The 17,677-nt window shown below is 42.8% G+C and overlaps 1 protein-coding gene across 5 annotated transcripts in view; it reads right to left on the bottom strand.

The window, feature by feature from the left end:
- Positions 1 to 5,142: 5,142 nt before the first annotated feature.
- Positions 5,143 to 17,677, bottom strand: part of LOC102937550 (muscular LMNA interacting protein) — a 168,753-nt gene continuing 156,218 nt past the window's right edge. For all 5 annotated transcript variants that reach the window (XM_043542376.1, XM_037894220.2, XM_043542380.1 and 2 more), the window contains 4 exons: positions 14,512 to 14,565; positions 11,556 to 11,717; positions 6,844 to 6,878; positions 5,143 to 5,306 (listed from right to left, as the gene is read on the bottom strand). In XM_043542376.1, the coding sequence (XP_043398311.1) occupies positions 11,559 to 11,717; positions 14,512 to 14,565 (213 nt within the window). In that variant the 3' untranslated portion in view covers positions 5,143 to 5,306; positions 6,844 to 6,878; positions 11,556 to 11,558. The remainder of the gene's footprint in view (positions 5,307 to 6,843; positions 6,879 to 11,555; positions 11,718 to 14,511; positions 14,566 to 17,677) is intronic.

The following is a 17,677-nucleotide window of genomic DNA, read 5'->3' as shown; positions in this document are numbered from 1 at the left end:
AAGGGATCGCCGTATATTGCAAGCAGCATTGAAAAATAAGGGGAGTGACAGCTTCCTGTTTGTCTCCATTCCCCTCAACCTGGTGCTGCTTTTGTAAAAAAACAAACTATTTGGGGGGTTTACACTGGTGCCTGTCCTCAAGCACCATCCAGCTTGTAGCGATAAGGGGGCTTTTCTGAACTTCCAGCCTGTGATCTCAAGGATGTCTTCACAAAAGCAGCAGCACAAGCTCTCTCTCCCATGCCTTGTGGCCTTACTCACCATGGCTGTAGCAGCAAACTGACTCTTGCAATAGCCAGTGGTTGTCATTATGTTGTGACTTGCAGTGAAGTGCATTGACGGGTGTTTTTTTAAATAAAAAAATTAACCTTGCACCAGAAAAAATATATGCACTGTCAGTGCTACCCTTGTGCTTTGCATTCTTTGCAGCTGAAACCTTGTCCGTTGGCACATCCTCCACACTGGGACAGAGACTTTCCCAGATTAGAAGGCAGAAAAACAAGACTCAGGAGGACATGTTCAATGAGTTCATGCATGGCTCCAAGTGTGACAAGACGGAGCTCAGAGCATGGAGGATTACACTGTCTGAGAACCTAGACATGGACAGGGAGGACAGGAAAGCATGCAGGGAACAAGAACGTGCCATGCAGAAAGAGATGCTATGGATTATGAAGGAGCAATCAGACATGTTGAGGTGTCTGGTTGAGGTTCAAAATACAATGGAGGGGACGCACATAAGTGCATATAAGTGCCACATTACTCTGGCTCATTGCTGAAACTGGTTTTCAAAGCCTCATAGAGTACCCTCAATGTGCTCTTCTTATTGCCCTGGTGTCAGGCGGCTCAAAATTGGCTGCCAGGCAATCAGCCTCAACCCCCTACCCCAGAGGAAACTTTTCTCCCTTTGTTTCACAGCTATTATGGAGCACACAGCAGGCAGCAATAACAAGGAGGATATTGCTTTCACTGAGGTCTAACCTAGTAAGCGGACTATGCCAGCAACCTTTTAAATGTCCAAAGGCACATTCCACCACCATTCTGCACTTGCTTAGCCTATGGTTGAACTGGTCCTTATTGCTGCTGGTGTACGGCTTCATGAGCCATGGGAGCAAGGCGTAGGCTGGGTCTCCCAGGATCATAACTGGCATTTCAACGTCACCAATGGTTATTTTGCAGTCTGGAAAGAAAGTCCCTGCTTGCAGCTTTCTGAACAGACCTGTGTTCCTAAAGATGTGCGCGTCATGCACCTTTCCCAACCATCTCAAGCTGATGTTGTTGAAATGGCCCCTGTGATCCACCAGCACTTGCAACACCATTGAGAAGTATGCCTTTCGGTTTATGTACTCTTTGGTAAGGTGCCAAGATAGGGATATGCATTCCGTCTATCACCCCACCGCAGTTAGGTATCCCCATCGTGGCAAAATCATCCACTATGACCTGCACATTGCCCAAAGTCACTACCCTTTTAGCAGAAGTCTGTTGATGGCCCTGAAAATTTGGATCACAACAAGTCCACATGGGTAACCCAGGCTTGCGAAAAAGGCTTGGTTTGTTTGCTGTTGATTTCAGGGATGGAAGTAAGTGCATCATGGGAGGCTAACGCCATGTTCCCATAACCAGCTGCGCCAATGTTTTGGTCCCATAAGACATTGCAAGCCCAACACAAAATTCCACTCAGCTACATGCACTGTGGGTGCTCCTTGCGTCGATGCAAGCCCTGCTAGTGAGGATGCATGCCACTGACACAATGAGCACAGTGTGGACATGCAAGATCAACTTGCTTAAATCGGAGGCTTGACATCACCTTTATGCTCTCCTGATGTTTGAGGCTGCATTCAACTCCACACATAAGTCAGAGCCACCTCAGTCTGATGCAGCAGCCAGGAATTGCTAGAAGACAGAACTCTGACCAGACGCCTAACTGCACCTTTCAAAATACCCCTAGTCTGCCCTAAGCCAATTCTATAGCATCAAGGGATTTCCTTATGCTTGTAAAGTCCCCAGCTGGCCACTTCGACCACCTTTAAGGCTGGTTTGTGCCAGCGTTATGGCTCAAAGCAGCCACAGGGCAGCAGAAATGTATTTAAGGTGTGGTTGCTTCAGCACAATACAGAAATTGCATTTCCTGTGTGTTTGTGACAGTGAAAGAAAGTATCACTTGTATCCTCACTAGGATCAATGGGTGTTTACCTGAGCAAAGACTGAATAAACACACAAAACCTGGACCAAATATGTTATACTCTCCACCCATTAATTTTATAGTTCTATTGAAAAAGCAATCCAGTTTCTTCTGATGAGAGTTGCTGTTCATAATCTTTCCTTAAAATAATTTTTTTTCAATTCTTTTATTAGGGATAGGATCATTAGACTGTAATTGCCGAAATACTCTCCCTTTTCAGTGGTTGAAAGAAGCCATTTCTATAGCCATAGAAAATGTTTTTTTTAAATATGCATGGATAAAGAAAGTCACAAAACAAGGAGATAGTGAAAAAAATTGTCTCTTGTAACTTACTGTGCATCCAAGAGCTTTTTATTATCTTTGCATTCACTCCACTTATGAGCTTCAGTCCACAAAGATTCACTTATTTAAAGTTTAAAACATGCTGGTAGAATAATCATCTCTGCTAGAGATCCAGATCAGCCCAGGGGGATTTGGGATTTACAAAGATAAAATCCAAACATAAGAAAGAAATCAGTGTCTGAAGAATCTCACAAAAAAAGTGAAGCCTTAGAAGAATGGGAAAGAAGACTTACTAAAAGTCCAGAAACTTAAAAGAGTCATAGAGGCCATTGTTCTCAGAAATGGAGCATAGAGGCTATTTGCATTGAAGTTAACAGTAAGCATTATTTTAAAAATAAATATAAAAATCTGTATGATCTAATCTGTTTTCATTCAGTGGCTACATGAAAACAAACCTAAGAACTCTTTAGAACAAGATTGACCCATTATACCCACTTATTTTTGCATTTCTTGCTTCTTTTGTCAATTTATTCATTCCTCTATTTGTTAATCTATACTCTGAAACAGCCTCTTGAACTCACTGAAGTGCTCTCCTCAGTCATTTTTGCCATCTATCTGATGGTTGTACTTTTCTCAAGAGGCATGCTCTTAACTCCTGTTACCATTAGTCTCTTGAGTAAAGAGTTGAGTATAATAGCTCCTGATATCTCCACCAATTCTTATGACAGATATGGCAATTTCCTGCAATATCCTGGACAAACTTTATTGAATCAAATTTAAATAACTTTGGAATCCAGGGTGTTATAAATGCAAAATGCATGTATTTTTGTGGGATTTTATGTAACATGTCACGGGAGGAGACATGACTAATGTAAATCCTGGTGCATCAGAGGACTTTTAAACAACGGTACCAGACAAGAATGAACTTTTAGGTAAGTAGGTTTCCTAGGAAATACTTGGGAGGAAGGGAATGTAAATCCGACCTTTTGAAGCTATGTCCTGAGGAGAAATCCATTGTCTGCTGATTACCTGTTCACAAGCTCCCAAGATCAAAGTGCAAACTGTATAAAAGGAGTGACTCACAGATTCATGAGGATTCTTGTGAGCAAAAGCTGTTACGAACTTGAAACCACAGAAAACCCCCTGCGTGATCACCTGCCAGAGCCCTGCTGGGAATTGGGGTGATCTCTGATAAGCTTACTAGCATGTGTATAGGTTTTTACTATGTTTAATGTTTTTTTCTGTAATGCTTTCCCCTTAAAAATAATGTACTTGCTTAGAAAGACTGTATGGTAACTTCTAACTTTGGACAATTACACTGTTTTAGCCCCTGGGGAGAAAACAAAGCAGGCCAGCTTAGGCAGTTGAGGAACTCATAGTGTAGGCAGGGAACCCTGCTGGTCTCTGCTCAAGAGAGGTGATGGCTGAGGAGCTGAGAGCTGATAAGTGGGTGCCTTTGCTAGACCATAGAAGGGGAATAAAGGTGCAGGTGCCCTGAACTGTAACACCCTTTCGCCTAACTACTGTTGTCCTTTTTGCTCCAAATTTCCTGATGTTTAGACTTTAGTGTAAAATCTTACAGATCAATTGGGGGAAAAGGTTTCAGGATGGGGGAAGTCAATTTCCTGGAGAGCTGGTAAGAGGATATAGGGGCTTTCACCCATGGATCAGCTGATCAAACACATCCCAAGTTGGTAGTGATGTAAAGTCACTATAGGCCCAATACTACAAGGTGCTGAGTGCCCTCAATGCCTATTAAAGTCCATTTCCATTTTATTTAGCTCTAATCAAAGCTTTAATTTTCATTTGATCACTACATTACATTTATTGTAATAAAATGCTGGAGCTTAATCAAGTTCCATTGAAGTCTAAATCATCTTAATCAAGCTCCTGACATGCAGCAGAATTCCACCAGTCCACCCAGCCCCCAAAGCTCTGCAGTGGTGAGCCGATATAGCCTCGCCACACAATATGTAAAGTCCCCGGAATCAAGTCCAGTTTTCTAAGATGGTGGCAGAGAGAAAACTTCATTTGGTCTTTACCCTTCATTCCACTGTGTATTGAAAGCATATTATACAGGACCCAGGTTCAGGTCAGATTCAAGGAAGTGTAGCTCACGAAGTTAACAGCAGAGTGAACAGTTAAAAGAGGAAAGTGCTGATTCTCCCCCTGCACAAGCTCCAGCACCTACTCCAACCCTGATAATTCTTCTTACCGTCTGCAGGCTGGAATTGATGTTGACTGGATAAATAATGTATGGCAGGAAGGAAGAGCCCTCAATCACTGAGCATATTGATTGCAGTAGGTAGGGGCCCAACTATAAGAGGAAAAACTTACTTCCTTGACTATTTCACGGAACATAACTAGGTGAAGGTGAAATGTTACCAAAATAAAAAAGTATTGTTACTGGGAACATTCTGTGGCCAGCAAGGCCAGCGGTCTTAGTCTTCATTAGTTAATGTTTAGAAATGGATTTATGCAGAAAATGAATCACAACAAACACTGTTCAGTATATATATATATACACACACACACACAGAGTCTAACTTTATTTAATTTCAAAATATAACTTGTTTTCTAAAGAAAATGTGATCTGTGCTTTGTGGCATGCATTAAAACTACAGCAAACATTTCAGGACACTATACATAGATTTGCCACATTCATTTCTGTATCTGTGGGGCTCTTTTTGCTGGTACCTTCTAGATTATCTCTTAAAAACATCTCTGAGTGCTACTGCTGCATTGCAGTTAATACAAAAGGAAGCAACGTTGAAAAAACAACAACATTTAAATCCATTTGAGGCATTGATTTCATTTCAGCATTGCAACAGGCTTCAAAATACAGCTGAAAAAGAAAAGAAGAATTTTCACATGCATGTAACTAGAACACAAAAACCATATAGGACCAGATCCTCAGGTGGTATAAATAAGTATAGCTCCTCTGATGACAACAGAGCCACCCCAATATACACCACCCGAGATTCTGGCTGATAAATACACAATGTTCTGTAAAAACAAAAGGAGTACTTTTGGCACCTTAGAGACAAACACCCCACAAGCATAATGTACTGTCTGCAAGAACTATGTTAATTTACCATAATAAATCATTAACTTTAATGGAACTATCCTGATGTGTGCATAACCATAACAGAGTAAATAGATAGAGAGACTGCTGAACTGGAATTAATTTGCAAACTGGATACAATTAATTTAGGCTTGAATAGAGACTGGGAGTGGATGGGTCATTACACAAAGTAAAACTATTTCCCCATGTTTATCCCCCCCACCCCACCCCCCACTGTTCCTCAGACGTTCTTGTCAACTGCTGGGAATGGCCCACCTTGATTACCACTTCCAGAGGTTCCTCCCCCACCCCCGCTCTCCTGCTGGTAATGGCTCACCTTAAGTGATCACTCTGGTTACAGTGTGTATGGTAACACCCATTGTTTCATGTTCTCTATGTATATAAATCTCCCCACTGTATTTTCCACTGAACGCATCCGATGAAGTGAGCTGTAGCTCACAAAAGCTTATGCTCAAATAAATTTGTTAGTCTCTAAGGTCCCACAAGTACTCCTTTTCTTTTTGCGAATACAGACTAACACGGCTGCTACTCTGAAACCAGAGTAAATACTATAACCTTTGTCATTCTTCACCTCATCTTCCCTATTGCTTACTCCTGCTCGTGTCACACCTAAAAGTATATTGTAAGATATTTGGGGAAGGGACCATGTCTTTGAATACATAAGTGAGCTCACTTTCAATACATGCCTAGCTCACTTTTAGGCGCTGTAAAATTTGAAATAAAAGCTGTAAAAATAAGTAGAAATTCAAAAAGCATCTGTTTTAATTATGCAGCCGATTTACCAAATTATCTTTAAGTTTATATTCTAAAGTGACTATTTTTAACTGTAGAGTGCCATTAAGTAGAATTATATGTTAATGGATACTGTTGGAAAGGTCAGTCATAGATAGAACATAATCTTATTAGTTCAATTTGGGTAAGAAAAAAATATACAGCTAAAACATTCTATTATATTATGTGAACACAGAAAAACTTTCTTAAAGTGAAGTTAAAGTTGTGGGTAGTAGAGCTGTTAGTATAACTCATTTTTCAGGCAGCTGACAGTTCCAAAAAACTGGGAAAAAATCATCTGGGGTCAACCCCAAACAACAGTTTTTCAGCATGTGGCTAATCAAATAACAATAAGAATAAGAATTATTCAATGAAATTGACACAAATTTTCAAAATGTTTCAGTCGATCTTCACTTTTTTGCTGGAAATAAGATTCAGCTGAAACAGTTTGCCTAGCTTTAGTTGTACGTACATTTTAGTGGTCAGATTGTAACCAAGACAGTTTAAGAAAAAATTTAATACTTGCCCTGGCAGCTGGACAGAAGCTCTCTCATTGGCAATCTGTAGGAGACAAAAACGGGGAAGAGAGGAAATGATATGCAGAAAAGAACAGAAGCTGCAGTATGGTATATAGGCCTAATCTTGCAAACACTTTGTGTGTGGAGAACTTTACCCATACAAGGACAGTCTCATCTTTTTAAAAACGAAGTTCTCTGCACTCATGATCACCAAACTATTAATTACACCTATTGAGTTAAATAGGATTATTCAAATGAGTAAAGTTACTCACTTGTGTGTTTGCAGGATCATGCCTTTTATAGTAGAAATCAATTCCAGTAGATACAGTTTGATTATTAACTCAGAGAACACATGGACAGATACAAATTAATGTGAAGTCTAATTAGTTATACATCAGTATACTATTCACTTTGTTTGGTGAAGGTTTTATGTTAGCATTTAAAATACTTGTTTCAGAGCAGTTTCCCTCTTCTGAAGACAGTATAAAATACTCCTATTATTATTTAAATATAACCAGTGCAAAAGCCATGTGTGAAAAATAGACAGAATTTAGGGGTATGGCAGTTAGGATAACATGCTGGTGTTTCACACTTAATCTATGTCAGAGTTACATGGTATATGCATTACTATCTTTTCAGAGATTTTGCATTTGAACTGACGGTGGAAAGTAGCTAAGTAACGTCTTCCCTGTAATTTTTAATCTAGACAATATTTTAGGAATACAAAATATAAAAATACAGAAGTATAAAGCAATACTTTTTTTTCCTCTAATATTATGATGTCCTAATAATAGCCTTGCATCACAATATACTAATAACGATAACTAATTTTCTGCTTTCCTAAAGCATGTACAAATGTCATTGAAGCTGGCAAAGAGTATTGACCAAATTCTGCTCTATTACATTCTTGTAGATACAGAGTAATTCCATTGATCTCAGTGGATTTATTTGAGATTTACACAGATGCAAATGAACATAATTTGTTCCTACTTGCTTTTTAAAGCACACTAGGAGAATGTAGGCCATTGTCCCCCTCTAGAGGCTGGTCCATTAAAAAAGATAATGAGCCTGCTACAGTTAATACCCGAGGGTCTTAGTCCTTTAGCTTAAGTGGTGGAGGCTCATACTTTTAGTGTTCATTTAGAGGTTCATTATATTTTCATTTAGCTAAATTGTTACAGAAATGTTGAGTAGACCTAGTGCTGCAGGCCTTGCTCAGTCAGAATGCACTGGTGTCAATGGAAGTTTTGCTTCAGGGAGGGATGGTACAGTTTGACCCAAAAGAGCGTTACCCCTTTTTGACCTGAGCAGCTAGTCAAAAGTTCAGGGCCTTGGAATGTTCCAGTTGGGAATAGAAATTGATGATGGAGCCTAGAATTTACTTGGATACAATCTACTTTATTTACAAGGAATGTACAAAATCCTGCATCTGAGAATGCAGGAGGAACCAAAGGCAAAAAGGAGCAGTTTCTTAGCTTATAGGCCCTTGCTTCTTTTCAGCCAGCACCCCTGACCTAGAATCTCTCTTGAGGTTTCCCTCAGGATTGCATCGTGCTTAAAGGCTTCTGCTTGAATTTCTTCAGGCTGTCTCTGTCTCTGTCTCTCTCTAGTTCGGTGTTCCGCCTTCCCTCCCCGCCACTTCCCAACAGAAAATCTCATTATTCAGCCAAAGCCCACCCGCAACAGTCCACAACCCCTTTGTTTTAGGTGGGGGATTGGGATTAATTTATCCTTGCATTTAGGTTAATTGAAGGATGAGTTATTATTCTCAATGAGGTTTTAACTCAACCCATAGCAGTTCATAATAATATTTTATCAAAATAAGGAGTGAAAAAAATACACTTCACATTCTGGAAGCCATTGTGCTCAGGGGTCTCTGTACTTTAAAAAGTATCTCATGGGGTTGAGGGCAGGTTTGTTTGTTCCTTTGGGTTGTGTTTTGTGGGTGTGTATTACAGCTACTCTTTGTCCTGCTATCTGCTGCCACATATTGCCTAAATCCATTATTGTGGTCTCCACAATAGTATCTATGAACACCTTACTGCTTAATAGCCCCTTATATACAGCGATGGAGCCCATACTCCACAGATCAGCAGCAGCAGTGCTGTGAAGACTGCCCTACCCCCAGATCTCCAGTAGGAGATGCTGACCTCACATGCCCTCCAGGAACCCTGGCTGGCTATAGAGCTGTCAGGAAATCCCAGCCCTAATTCCTGCTGCCAATTGTCCTCTGTCCGGAAGGTGAGATTGCCTTTTTGGAAAGTGTAGACTATAGAAGAGGGCATGTGCTGCACTGCAGGACACAGCAGGCTGAGGGGCTGAGCTTGGAGCTTCGGGACAGGACCAGGGTGCAGTCTTAGTGTGTGGGGCCTACGAGTCTGCTTTGCACATAAGAATCTGCCAGAGCCCAAAGCAAAATAACCCAGAACTAAAGAGCTGAGGTTTAAGAGACAGCCAAGATTGTGTTTGATGGAGGCATAGTTCCTTTTAGGCATTTGAAATGTATGTTATACTCCCATTGCCTCTTTGCAATGACACTCAGGGTTTTTACACTCTAATAGAGGTGCTGGCATAAATCTGGGCATTTGAATGATTCCTGCCTCACTAGACATTGTAAGAGTTGGGAACATCTTAGTGGAGAGGGAAGGCCCCAGCACATGGCTATATTGAGACTACTGCAGTAGCCTTTATCAACACAAAAAAGGCACCTGAGCTGGTCTGCATCATGGAAACCCTGTTTGTTGATACTGCAGGTCCGGTGCTCGCTCATCTTGTCTGCCCCCTGACTACTCATTTCACCACAAACCTAGGCTTGTACAGGATGGAGGGGGAGTAGCCATCCTATTCCAGCCTAGCATCAAGTGCAAGAGAGGTCATTTGGAGACAAAAGAAAAGTGGGCTCTTAAATCCATATTTTGGCACTGAAATTAGGCCCTCTAGAATGATAGTTTTCACCTAACTCTGGGATTTTGCCCACAAGGTAGATAATTAAGGGTGCAACTGCTATCATTTGTGCCCACCATTAATTGTTAGAATAGCACTATGCCTCTAAAACTGGACTCTGGGTTAAACATTAGAAAATTTTCAAAATTTGGTCCATAGTATATTATGCCTATTATGTGATGGACACATCTTACTCTATGTTAGATTCCATATATAGAGAACCTTTTAATTATTATGATTAATTAATGCTGGTCTTTGACCTGAAACATCCCTTAGGTAAATAAAGATTGAGGCGATGTCTATATTACAGACTTCCGGTGGTACCGCTGTGTTGGTTAGATGTCAATCACACCTCTCACATCCCTGACCAAAATAGCTGTGCTGGCAGAAGCCTGTAGTGAAGATGCAGCTGGACCATCAAAGTTGTGCTTTGCTCATGTGGGGTTGAAATAAGTAATACTGATACACAGTGCAGTACACCTGCATCTGCACTAGGAGCGCTTTGCTGGCTTACGCTGTGTCTACACTGCCACTTTCAGCGCTAAAACTTTTGTCGTTCCGGGGTGTGAAAAAACACCCCCCTGAGCAACAAAAGTTTTAGTGCTGAAAAGCACCAGTATAGACAGCGCTTTATCGCTGGGAGCTGTGCTACCACCGCTCGTTTGGGGTGGGTTTTTGTCTGTTTTTTTTTATCGCCGGGAGAGCTCTCCCCGGGCATTAAAGTGTGTCTACACTGCCCACATCACAGTGCTGCCACGGCCGCGCTGTAAAGTGGGTAGTGTAGACATACCCATAGTATACTGGTATTCCTATACTAGTAAAGTACTCTGTAGACATGTCCTAAGAGTAATGAACAATAGCACCATGGCCTATATTCAGACTTCCATAGCGTTTATACATTGCACAACTTTTCCCATTAAATTCAGTCATGAAATATTGCCACTGGCTACAGTGAGAGCAGGGCTGGGCCTCCTTGCTTAAAGTCTCATGAACTTACATGAATGACTGTGACATGATGGGTTAGATCCTGGCTACAGATAAGTCAATGGAGCCAGGATTTGCCCCTTTTCTCTGTGTGTGTGTGTGTGCGCGCGCGCGCGTGTGTGTGTGCGTGCTCAAACCTTACCCCTTTTCCATCTACACACAAATCATGCTAACCCAGGGCTCAGAACCAGGGTCCCAGGACTTCATGGGATCTGTCTACACAGCAAAGAAAAACCTACAGTTGGCTCAAGCCAGCTGACTCAGGCTCATGGGGCTGGGTCTGTGGGACTGTTTCATTGCTTTGTAGACATCTTGGCTTAGGCCTGAACTCTCGGACCCTCCCACCCCATAGAGTCCTGGAATCCAGGCTCCAGACCAAGCCCAGAAGTCTACACAACAATGAAACAACCCCCCAGCCCAGGCACTGAGAGCCTGAGTCAGCTGACCCAGGCTAGCTACGGGTATCTAATCGCGGTGTAGACATATCCATTGAGATCACAGACAAAATAACAGATGCATTAACTCAGGAAAGATCAGATGTACCTAGGCTGTCATTATAACAGAATTCCAAGACCCTTATATGTTTTAATATGATGATGATAAGCACACATGCTCAATGCCTGCAGAAGCTTTATGACTCCATGTGGATATGATTTTCAGAGATTCAATAGCCAGACTCAGTTCAAGGCATTATTAGAGTAACTGTAATATAATATGTGCATCATAACCCTGGCACACTATAGGCTGGGGTACAGTAACATATGATGACAACTAATTAGAATTACTGCTGTACCTATTAGCTGGTTTTTGCAGGAGCATCCCCCACGTCCACGCTGAGTGAAAAGCGTTCAGTGCAGAGAGGGCTTTCGCTGCCTGGAAGTTTTCCTTTGCTTGTCTTTTTGCTTTCACAGGTGGGAGGCAAATCTGATTTACTTGGTGCTACTGCAGAATGAAACTAAAGTGGCATGAAAAATAAAACACAGTTATTCTGAATCCAGCTTGGGACCTTTTTTTAAAATTAACACTTCCCTTAGGGGAAAATAAAATGAGTTACAAAATGAGGGGCTGGCAATCACGCACACACTCTACCTCATCCAAAAAAAAAAAAAAAAAGACAAAGTTGTTGGTGTTTCCTACAGTACCAGACTATTCAAACTTCCTTATTCTCATGCTGATACAACTGATTTCTTCTCATCATATCATGCGTCTTTTTTTTAAAAAGTATGTAGTTATAGATGATTGTAGATATAGAGAACCCTACTGGTGAGAGCAGAGGCAGGAGACAGCAGGGTCTGGGGTGCTCATTACAGCAGAAAGAGCAATGTTGGTCTTCTCAGTTGATTGCCTGACACCCATAGTCTATACTATTAGGAAAAGTTGGTGGTGTATTTCTTAACTTTCTAAAAAAGTACTAGTAAAACAGATGCTTAATTCCTGTACCTTAAAACATGCTGGGCCAGGTCCTGGCTCCTCTTTCTCACTGCAGTGAAAAGGAGGCAGAAAGCTGCATAATTCTTCAGATGGGGATTCCCAAGGATAGGGCGAGTCTCCAGGTAATAGGAGGCAAGGCCACAATGCTGCCACATTCCAGCAAGACCCCATCCAGCGGAATGTCCCAAGGGAGTCATTACGAGTCAGTGCAATTTAGAAGAGTGCTGAGGTTTCTCTTAGTTGCACCAGGGCCAGGTCCTGGCCAGCTGCAGGACTGGGATAAAGGGACTATTTCCTGCACCACCACAACTTATGTCACTTTCTTGGTCCTCAGGCTTCTCCCTTTGTGTGTGCCCCCTGCAGCAGCCTTTGGCAATGAACCGCAATAGAAAAGGACACCTCTGTCTGTATCCTTCTGACTGATGCTGAATGGGGGACTCTAGGCACACCTTGTACGCTCTCTACTTCTTCCTAGGCACTGAAAGACTTTGCTCTCTCCCAGGAGGGTCTTTGTGAAGTTAGCTAGCCCACAGTCCACAAGTCACATCGTGTTAAAAATAAGATTTATTAAAAAGTCAGAGAAAATCAAATTGGGCCTGAGTGGGTTAACCCTAGGCGAGCTGAGAGTCAGCGGGCCCCTGGTTCCCTCCCAGTACTGGCTGCTCAAACTCCAAGCTGGGGCTGGATAGAAAGCACTGGTGGGGAGAAATTCAGCTTGCAGCAGCTTAGCCCTCCCCGCTCTCCTCCTCCTCTTACACTGCTGGAGACTATGGCAAGAGGGAGAAGGGAATTTGCAGGAGGGGGTCAGGGCTCTGGGCTGGGGGTGCAGGCTCCGGGGTGGGGCCAGGGATGAGGGGTTTGGGATGGGGCTCAGGACTGGAGCAGGGGATTGGGGTACGGGGTTGGGGCATGAACTTACCTCTGGCAGCTCCCGGTCAGCGGCGCAGCCAGGATGCAGAGGCAGGCTTCCCTCCTGTCCCCCCGCAAGCAGCCAGCAGCAGGTTCAGCTCCTAAGTGGAGGCGCGCAAGCGGCCTCACATGGCTCTCGCCTGCAGGCACTGCCCTTCCCCCCCCAGCTTCCATCGGCCAGAAATCAGCCAATGGGCGTGCAGAGCCAGTGCTTGGGGCAGGGGTAGTGCGCGGAGCCCTGTGGCCCCCCTGCCTAGAAGCCAGGTCTGCTGCTGGCCACTTCCAGGGCACAGCGTGGTGTCAGAACAGGTAGGCACTAGTCTGCCTTAGCCGGGCAGCACCGCCAACAGGACTTTTAGCGATGCTGACCAGAGCCCCTAGGGTCCCTGGGTGCTAAGCAAGGTGACCCAGTGCCTTATATGCCGCAACCCCGTACTGGGTTGCAACCCAAACTTTGAAAAATACTGGCCTAGTGGCTAGAGCACTAGACTGGGTCTCAGGAGACCTGGTTTCTATTCCCAGCTCAGCCACTGGCTCACTGGGTGACCTTGGGTTAGTTACTTCCCCTCTCTGTACCTCTGTTTCTCCATCTATAAAATGGGAATAACGATCTTGATCTCCTTTGTAAAGTGCTTTGAGATCTACTGATGAAATGCACTATATAAGAGCTAGGTATTATTATTATGTTCTGTCCCAAGAGCAGCATGTAGAGGAAAGCATCAGCTCTCATATGAAGTGTGAATAATCTGGGATGGTATGCATCAGGTTCATACAGCTTAGAGATTAAAGAGACCTATATTAGTTCATTAAATCCATTCCCCAGCAAATGCAAGACCTAGTCCACTCAATACTTATAATACACTGTTACTGAATTTTACCTTAGCTGAGGAAATGATGCTGGGCAACACATGCTGTAGCAAGCTGCCTGTTGTCCCTGTATTTTAAAAGGGGGTTCTGTAGGTGTTCTCCCAAGTTCAGCATGTTCATACCCCCCAGGAGCTGCTGTAAAAGCAGTATCTTCTGGTATTTTAGAACAGGAGCTACTGCTTTACCACAGTCACTGCAGAGTGGGAAATGCTGGGTTTTCAGATGGAGCTCCCTGTATATGTTTTACTAGTTCTCATTCTGAGTCATTTAACCTTCCACAAGCACAAATCAGAAACATGGACCACAATGCTACCTGAGCTTCTCGAAGAACACAGGATCCAAAACCACACTATATTTGTTTGTTAATAGCAGGGAAACACAGCCATTTACACAGTCCATGTGGTGGGCCAAAATCCTTTCTGCTGGTACACTTTTTGTACCTCTGAGGCCACCATATGTTATGTTAACTGCAAAAGCCAGTCTGAGCTGGTGCTCATAGATAGCATGCCTGTAGTAATAAAATGTAAATGTCATTCAGTTACCTCCTTGGAGCTGAGTGCTTTGTTTTCTGGAATAGGCACTATGGGATGACTGGGCTGCAGAGCCGAGATGCCAAGGATGTCACGAGAGAGCGAGAGAGTAAGTGAAAAAATATTCAGTTATAAGTTAAATTTTAGTAGACATCTGAACAACATCATCAAAGTGCCTTAACAACTAACATGGACAGGGCAGCTACGTACCCAGTTCCCACTGACTTTCAGTGGGTTCTGGGCACCTAACTGCTCTTAGGGTATGTCTACACTGCAAGTGAAGGTGTGATTGTAGCATGGGTGAGCCTACCCTAGGGTGACCAGATAGTAAGTGTGAAAAATCGGGACGGGGGTGGAAGGTAATAGGCGCCTATATAAGAAAAAGCCCCAAATATCAGGACTGTCCCTAAGAAATCGGGACATCTGTCTCACCCTAGCATACCAGTGCTAGCTAGATTAAAGCACAAGTACTAGTAGTAGACTAAAATGGTGGTACAGGTTTCAGCATGGGCTAGCTGCCTGAGTATAAACCATGGGTGGAGCAAGGACACTAGATATGTGCTCAGGTTGCTAGCCAGCTTGTGCCACTTTGTATCACTATTGTTATCCATGCTAGCTACGTTACGGCTAGCATGGGTATGCCTATCTGTGCTACAATCACACTTTCACTCTCTGTGCAGAGTGAAGTGAACTCTTTGTTCCTTTGAAAATCTCTGGTCCAAGATATAGGCTAGTTTCCATCTAATCACATTGTCATATCATTTAAAAAAGCACTCGTCACTCTGAAATGACTCAGTCAGAATCCCAGCAAGGACAAATGCCTATGTAAAGGGAAGGTTTAGTATGAGACAATGCACGTGCAAGTATTTAGAACTCTAATCATTTTATTTCCAACACTTAGCATTTACACCTTCCTAAACAGCTCCCAGGAGAGCTCTCCTTAACCTTGGCTTTCAAAGACACTAGTCTTATAACTCTTTAACTAAAAATACCATTGAACAATTATTAGTACATTCAGAGGGAGGGTTTGTGTCATGGTGATTCTTTAACATTGTGTGATTTGTATCTGAGTACTGAAGACCTGATCCAAACTCCATTTAAATTAATGTAAAGACTCCTAGTGATTTCACGGGGCTTTGGATCAGGCCACAGCAAATACATAAACCAAACCATACAGAGATAATGGTAGATTCACAGGACTGCAATGTTTTAATAATCAGATGAAATACAGATCTCATATTTTTAATTTTGTTCAGTAAAGTTCTCTGAATGGATTGGTTTTATGGATTTAGCTTTATATAAACCCAGTTTTCAGTGTGTAAAAATCACTGCTCTGTGTCAGCAAAAACAATGAGGAGTCCTCGTGGCACCTTAGAGACTAACAAATGTATTTGGGCATAAGCTTTTGTGGGCTAAAACCCACTTCATCAGATGCATGGAGTGAAAAATACAGTAAGCAGTATAAATATTACAGCACATGAAAAGTTTCCAAACCACCATTAATGGCCCACACTTTGCATAATTACAATAGGCCCTCAGAGTTATATTGTATATTTCTAGTTTCAGATACAAGAGTGATACATTTATACAAATAGGATGACCACACTCAGCTGATTATAAGATTTGTAATGATACTTTACAAGAGACCTTTTGCATGAAGCATATTCCAGTTACATTATATTCACACTCATTGGCATATTTTTATAAGATCATATAGTGGGTCACACCCTCCTCCTGAACTTACTGCCAGAGACTTGGACACTGACCATGGCGGAGGCAGTATACCTAAAATTCCTCTTTGGGCTCCCCTCTGGGGCAGACACTCCTTTATTCCCCAAAAGGGAAAGAGACCCTGATCCAGCTGTGGGCTCACAGCTACCAGCAATGACAGACCTTTCACTGGCCAACAAAATCTGCCCCTCCCCCCCTTCACTCAGGTTGGGCTTGCTTCCGGTGAGAGAGTCCTTGGGGTTTGTTCCCACCGCAGCAGTCATCAGGACCCCAAATTCCAGCTCCAGGATACATGTCTCTGTGCACCTCTTCCACTCCATTACAGCCAGTTCATGCTTCTGGGTCTTAATTACTTTGTCTTTTAAGTCCAGGGTTTGTTGGTGGGCAGCCTTTTATTTTTCCAGGGCAGCCTTTTCCTGGGCAAATTGCACATCAATTTCCATTAGTTTTCCCTTTAGACCATCATTCGATGAGCTGGGATACCACAGAGAACCCCCTCCTGCCAGAACAGGCACCCCTGCTCTCCTGTCTTGCTAATTTAAGACACTCCAGTCAGCTTCAGCACAGACACAGAGGTTGGGCCACACCCATCTGCAGTTCATTGAAACTGAGATGCACTCAGATCAGGGGCTTCTTAGTTAAAAGAGACTTTCACAACACCCAGTGTTCAGCCTTTCTGGGCAATTTGCAACCCGTGCAGTTTTAGCTTATTCTGATCTTCCCTCTTACTTATTTTGCTTCTTTTTCTGTCCCTACTTCCTTTACCCGAAATAAGCAACCAGAAAATAACAAACCAGTAACCACTTTATCTGGTCTCCAGCCACCACACTTAAAACTCACTTAAAATCACGACCAGTATCTCAAAGCAATCAGCTGTGCATAGATCCTGCTCGACTACACCACTGTGATGGGTGGGATCACAGAAACCCCCTTGAGAGCTGCCACCTGATGTGCCAAGACTACTTCTGCCCCTGCTTTCCTGCCCAGTCAGCTTAGGACTCCAGTGCCATGCCTGGTTTGAGCCAGACCCACTAGCCTGCTCCAAACCCAGACCCAGGTCTGAACCACATCCCCTAACAGCTGTAGGCTTAACTGAAAGCAGCTTACAGAAGTGTTCCTGTCCTTGACACTCAGATGCCCAACTCTCAATGGGGTCCAAACCCTAAATAAATCCGTTTTACCCTGTATAAAGCTTATACAGGGTAAACTCATAAATTGTTCACCCTCTATAACACTGATAGAGAGATATGCACAGCTGTTTGCCTCCCCAAGTATTAATACATACTCTGGGTTAATTAATAAGTAAAAAGTGATTTTATTAAATACAGAAAGTAGGATTTAAGTGCTTCCAAGTAGTAACAGACAGAACAAAGTTAATTACCAAGCAAAATAAAATAAAACACGGAAGTCTAAGTCTAGTACATTAATAAAACTGAATACAGAAAAT

The sequence above is a fragment of the Chelonia mydas genome, chromosome 3 (assembly GCF_015237465.2).
Source record: "Chelonia mydas isolate rCheMyd1 chromosome 3, rCheMyd1.pri.v2, whole genome shotgun sequence".
In the NCBI taxonomy this organism is placed as follows: Eukaryota; Metazoa; Chordata; order Testudines; family Cheloniidae; genus Chelonia; species Chelonia mydas.
The sequence above is the reverse complement of the archived record's forward strand: the minus strand, read 5'-3'. Positions and strand labels throughout refer to the sequence as shown.